At 45.8% G+C, this 6,000-nt stretch overlaps 1 protein-coding gene across 1 annotated transcript in view; it reads left to right on the top strand.

Moving 5' to 3' along the window:
• The window catches only part of LOC137427313 (heparan-sulfate 6-O-sulfotransferase 2), a 157,622-nt gene extending 152,144 nt beyond the window's left edge, over window positions 1–5,478 (top strand). Inside the window, exon 2 of the mRNA XM_068116727.2 lies at window positions 3,587–5,478. Coding sequence (XP_067972828.1) covers window positions 3,587–4,331 — 745 coding nt within the window. The 3' untranslated portion in view covers window positions 4,332–5,478. The remainder of the gene's footprint in view (window positions 1–3,586) is intronic.
• The last annotated feature ends 522 nt before the right edge of the window (window positions 5,479–6,000 follow it).

A 6,000-nucleotide genomic window follows, 5' to 3' on the forward strand; every position in this document is an offset into this window, starting at 1 on the left:
AGATATGTTCCACTTGTTTGACCAGTCTGTGATTTTGTCCAGGTCTGCAGAGAGTGAGGAGGCTGCAGACTGCCGGTCTGAGGTATGAGGAATGGAGCGGCAGAGAGTGGAGTCATCAGCAAAGAGATAGAGAGGATTTTCCAGAGTCGGAGAGATCATTGATGAAGATCAGAAAAAGCACAGGGCCCAGAACACTACCTGGGGTAACTCCAGCCAGAACAGGAAGTGGGGATGAGAGAAACCCATTCAGGGCCACACGTTGACTAAGACTAGAGAGGAAATCCGCCAGCCAAGCGTGGAGGTTTCCATGGATACCATAAGAAGAGACCTTTTATTTATTTATTTTTCTAAATACAGAATCAAGGCTCGTGCAAGAGCTAACACATTGAACATGAAAACATGCACGGACACATAAGACACAATGAAGGGAGCGGGAGAGGTGTTTTTTTTGTTTGTTTTTTTTTCTTCACTTTGCATACGTTGCGCACATAATTGTGACGATATTACGTCATTATCACGCATGGGGACGTGTACCTTGCTTGGCTTGATTTGGACTGTACAGACGTGCATAGCGGCTGCTCTTGGACGTACTTTGTGAGTCTTGTCTCGATGAGGGGCTTTGACCACAATAATCTTCCTGTAATATGGAGCAAACGTGGATGTCACCAAAACTCCAAATTTGATTTGTGGTGTAATTATCGCCACCTTTGGTGGTAGCCGGTATTACAAATCATGTTCCTTTATCTTATGATATGGAGCATGATATGGTATGTGATCAATAAAATTATTTCAAAAATTATGAAGTGCATTTCCATGGATGGACTGAAGGAGAAGATGAACAAGTGGAAGGAATGTATGGAGACAAAAGGTCTGAAGGTGAATATCGGAAAAACAAAGGTGATGGCAAGTGGTAAAGCATGTGGTGAGGTGGAAAGAACTGGGAAGTGGCCGTGTGCTGTGTGCAGGAAGGGTGTCGGAGTGAATTCCATTCAATGTACAATGTCTGCTGAGTGCGTTCATCAAAAATGTAGTGGTCTGAGAGGGTCATTAACCAGTGTGGCAGCTACATTCAAGTGTAACGTGTGCACAGAGGGAGCTGCAGATGGAGGAAATGTTGAGTTGGATCTTGGAGATGGCGTGAAGCTGGAAGGTGTGAAAACATTTTGTTACCGAGGAGACATGCTGAATGGAGAAGGTGGATCAGACTCGGCAACGGTTGCCAGAGTGAGATGTGCATGGAAGAAGTTTCGGGAACTGAGTGGCGTGCTGACGATGAGGGGAGTGTCGTTGAAGCTGAAGGGAAAGGTGTATGCTGCATGTGTGAGAAGTGTTATGATTTATGGGAACGAGACATGGGTAATGAACGTAGAGCAGCAACGAAGGCTGGAAAGGGTGGAAATGCGAATGGTTCGGTGGATGTGCGGAGTATCGTTGAGAGAGAGGAAGCCAAATGATGAATTGCAAAAGATGATGGGAATAGAGCCTGTGATGGATGCTGTGAAGAGAAACAGTTTGAGATGGTTTGGTCATGTGTTGAGGAAGGATGAAAGTGACTGGTTGAGAAGAGTGATGGAAATGAATGTAGAAGGAAGTAGAGGACGGGGAAGACCAAGAATGACTTGGCTAAAGATGGTGGAAGAAGAAATGCGGGCAAGGGGGTTAACAAGGGGAGATGCAGAAAATAGGGCAAAATGGAGAAGATTGTCATGGGGTCTGCAAGGCTAACCGCCGCTCTAGCAGGGAAAATGGCCTTATAATGCCTGTTGTATTTCCAAGATTGTGCTGCAGCACATTGCCCACCAAAGGTGAGCCGAGGAGGGTATTCCTGCCCAGAGGTCAGGTGTACCCACCAGCGAAAATAATTTATATTCCTGCCCAGAGGGCAGGTGTACCCACAAGCGAAAATAATTTCTATCTGTCAATATTATTTCTAAAGTCATTGTGAAAAAAATCTTGTGCAAGAATCTAATCGCGTGCAAAATGAGATGATTGTTCACACGTACACAAGGGTGTGTGACATTGGTTGTTATCTCCATAACTTGGGTTTTAGAAGGTGGAAAGGAGTCGTCCCAGGACTCGAAGTATCTACCCCCATTCCGGTGAAGGATTGCAATTCATGGGCTAAGTTGTCAAGTTTTGTTATCTCAGATTTTGTTGCAAGAGCTCTTTTCAGGATCGTCACTGCACCCTGTACAGACTCCAACTTTAGTTCATTTGTGGTAATGTTCTCAGGGATGTTTTAAAAAAAATCTCTAACGTTCTTCTTTATTATTCCCGTTTCCCCAATTATAACTTGTGCAATTTCAGCGCTCTTCAGCTTCCAGGACCTTTTCACCTAATTCTTTAGGTCTTGGTATTTGGTCATTTTCTTGATTTCTGCATTATTTAGGCTAAAATCGTTGTGTATTGAAGCCTCAAATAGCAATGCCTTATTTTCCTTTTTGTACCTGAGTACTAGGTCCGGAGGTAATGCTTTGTTTTCTATGTTCTCGCTCGATGGGATCATCAGGTCGTATGTGAGCATTAGGTCCTTGTTTTCAATGATTGCTTTTGGTTAATGTTTCCACGAGTTTTTGTGGAACTGGGATATTGAATTTCTTTGAAGATGTGCCAGTGGATTACTCTACATACTTTGTTGTGCCTTTGGGTGTACAGCTGTTCTGACATGAGTTTTTTTTACATCCCGATGGGAGTTGACTCGTGCTTTCTGTTTCTACCTTACATAACCTACACTTGTCCGATTGACTCAGTCCCGCCATATTTTAACAAAGCTGTTGGTGCGGTGTCCTTGATTTTGGGCATTTGTAATGATTCCTTCTCTGTCCCAATTGAGCTGTCCTGTTCTTAGCCATTCCATTGATCCTTCTTTGTCTATCCCCAGTGTGAGTGTCTGTTGGAGTGTCATTTTTTTCTGTTTGCATGACTTGTGCCCTCCATAACATCTACCATTGTTATTTTGACATCTCTCATTTTCTTGAACCACTTTGATTTGAACGAAGTGAAAGTTGTTTCTCTCGTTTTAACAAACCAGCTCATTTGGAGAGCAGAGGCCTTTCCCCGGCGTTGGAGGAGATTGGTGGCAATGCTAAGAAATTACCTTTTTTGACGGTGGAATAGTCGGAAAGAATAACCAAACGCCGAGTTGGCCTTCCTGCCACGCCAGTTTGAGTGAAGCGCCAATGCCGATCGCCCCATCTCGCATTACCGATTCTTGGGAATGAACATGCTGCAAGTCCGACGTAGCCTTTCTGTTTGAATGCCTTCACACCGTCGGCTGTTTGCCACTTGAGGCGTTATTCAGTTTGATATTGATTTTTGGGACGGGAGAGAGGTGTGCTTTCCCTGTACAATTGCAAAATTTTGCAATTTTTCATTCTTGAATTCAACCATTTTTCATTTATCATTTGCAGCTGGCCCTTACTAACGAACTTCCTTCTTGGTTAATGATTTCATCAGATCTTGCAAAAGTCGATGCAAAGTGCAAGTTTCATAACCCACGCATCTGCACACACACAAAATACAATACTGTACTTGCTTTTGATTAGTTTTTTTTTGTCAATGATTTTTTTGTTTTTCTATTTTGCAGCCGAAACTACTACTACATCACAATGCTGCGAGATCCGGTATGGCGCTACCTGAGTGAATGGCGTCACGTCCAGCGTGGTGCCACATGGAAGAGCTCACTGCATATGTGCGATGGGCGCGCACCGACGCCAGGCGAACTGCCGCCTTGTTACGAGGGTGACGACTGGGCCGGTGTTACGCTGCCGGAGTTTGTGGCGTGCCCTTACAACCTCGCCAACAACAGGCAGGTGCGAATGCTCGCCGATCTCAACCTGGTCGGTTGTTACAACGTCTCGTACATGCCGCAGAGTAATCGCAATCAGGCACTCCTTGACAGTGCAAAGCTCAACCTGCGTCGGATGGCCTTTTTTGGCTTGACGGAATTTCAGCGACGGACGCAGTTTCTCTTCGAGCGAACCTTCAACCTACGCTTCATCGCACCCTTTACGCAGTTCAACAACACGCGTGCTGGTGGTGTCACTGTCGGCAATGCCACCATGGCAAAAATCCAGGCGTTGAACCACCTCGACGTGCAACTTTACGAGTACGCACGGGACCTTTTTTTGCAGCGGTACCAACTGGCTCGCCGGCATGACCGCCAGCAAAGGCGGCATCGTTGGGTGGGTCACACTTGGTGGACTCAGCCACCCGCCCCGGATCCGTCTGGCCGTCGGGTAGGCAACGACGGTACCCTCGGAACGGCCGTGGCATCCTCGGCGAAACAGCAGCTACACGAAGATTACTTGGGCAGAGTGGAGAAGTGGTAATTGCTGTCAAATTTCATCCTTTTTAATCGTCTCAATAATTTCCCTATGCCGTTATCGTCACCCGTTTGGGCCTCCCGCAAAGCAACTCGTCCTATTTGGGAATCACTACTTAGGTAGAAGCTAGATGGCTGTACGGCAGTTTTGCCGCAGGTGTGCCGAGTCTTAACTCTCGTCCAATCCTAGTTTGTCAGTCAAGTTGTCTTTGGTCCCATTTACTTCTGGGATCAGGCCTAATCGATCATATATCGATTGTTACCTCATTTCTTTGGGAGATCTGATCAGCTTATGCTGTAAAATAAATGAATTGTGTACAGTATGTGCCCACAGACCCTTCTGCCCTTTTTCACTGTGACTAATCTTCTGTCTACTTGCCTGTTGGGATCATAGGATGTTCGATGAATGGCCGAGCATTTGTGTTTTTAATTATCCGGTGAGCTAATGGATGATTGTGCCATGCCGCTTTTACTCTCGAGGCTGTTGTTCATAGTCACACACGAAAAGATGGAGAAGAGAAAAAGTATTGCCAAAGGCATAGAAGACAAAACGGGATAAGGTGATTTTTATTTTTTTACTTTGTACGAACCGCCACATGTTCAAGTCCGGGAGATTTGCTGACATATCCGCTGCCGGTACTGGAAATAAAGACCTAGTCTTGACAACAGCAACCCGAATCTAATGCTGAGACGATAACGATGGTTTCTGGACTTCGGGGTGTGTGGGACTCGAGCATTGTACTTGTGACGACTGCGACAAGAAACGCTTTTAATCGTTGTTCTCGAATTGCTTTATCTCAAAGATAATAGGGCTGATCCGATCGCCGCGCGCACCTAACTTGATCGATCAAACTCCTCGATTTTGAGGAGGATTTGATTCCGAAACGCTGACGTACTTTATGCAAACGGACGATCGCCACCTGTGCAGATTTCTCGGCGTCCACACCACTGTGACTGTCCCACCCCGTCACTATCATTTTTTTTCCTCTTTTTGTCAATACTGGAGATGTGTATCAGCCGGGTCGATGTCGGCTCACTTCAGGCCCAGTTTGGAGCGAGAGGCAAACCCACCCCCAAACGTGGTCGATGAAAATGAAGTGTGCCGATTTTTGCCGTCGTTCATGTCTTCAATAAAAAGCCCACCTTTTCTACAAGCTGAGCGTTTGTCACTTGATTTACCTTCCTGGGACAACAGAGCAAGTCAGATGCTGAAAGCTCTGATCAATAGTTGCTCTTGTAAACCATCACCCGCTCAACGCAGGCAAGTGTTTAACGGAAGTCATCGTGTGGCGTTAGTTGGTGTGGAGCGGTGTAGCTAGAGCAAGGCTGTGTTAGGAAGACATCATTCTTGTGAATAAAATAGATTTGTCGCTTGGGGAGAAACGCGCAGGACACTGATTGATGCGGATGAATGTTTAAACGATGCGTATGGCATTTCGATCGCCTTTTGGGAAGTCCACCGAGGTGTATTTGGGTTGTAATGCTCGCTGGGCGGATGGGTGGTTATGATCCTGTTATTTGCAGGAAGGGACTTCCTTTTCTCATAGGAGTCTGACAAAATTTAGAGTTTTATACTGTATGGTGAAGTGCTGGCCTAGCAGGAAAGCCTAGAGGTGTGCCCACTGGCCTCTGGGCTGTTTAAACTGAATTTGAATTTCGGCCTAGCTATAAACTGT

The sequence above is a fragment of the Myxine glutinosa genome, chromosome 5 (genome assembly GCF_964187855.1).
Source record: "Myxine glutinosa chromosome 5, kmMyxGlut1.1, whole genome shotgun sequence".
NCBI classification, from domain to species: Eukaryota; Metazoa; Chordata; class Myxini; order Myxiniformes; family Myxinidae; genus Myxine; species Myxine glutinosa.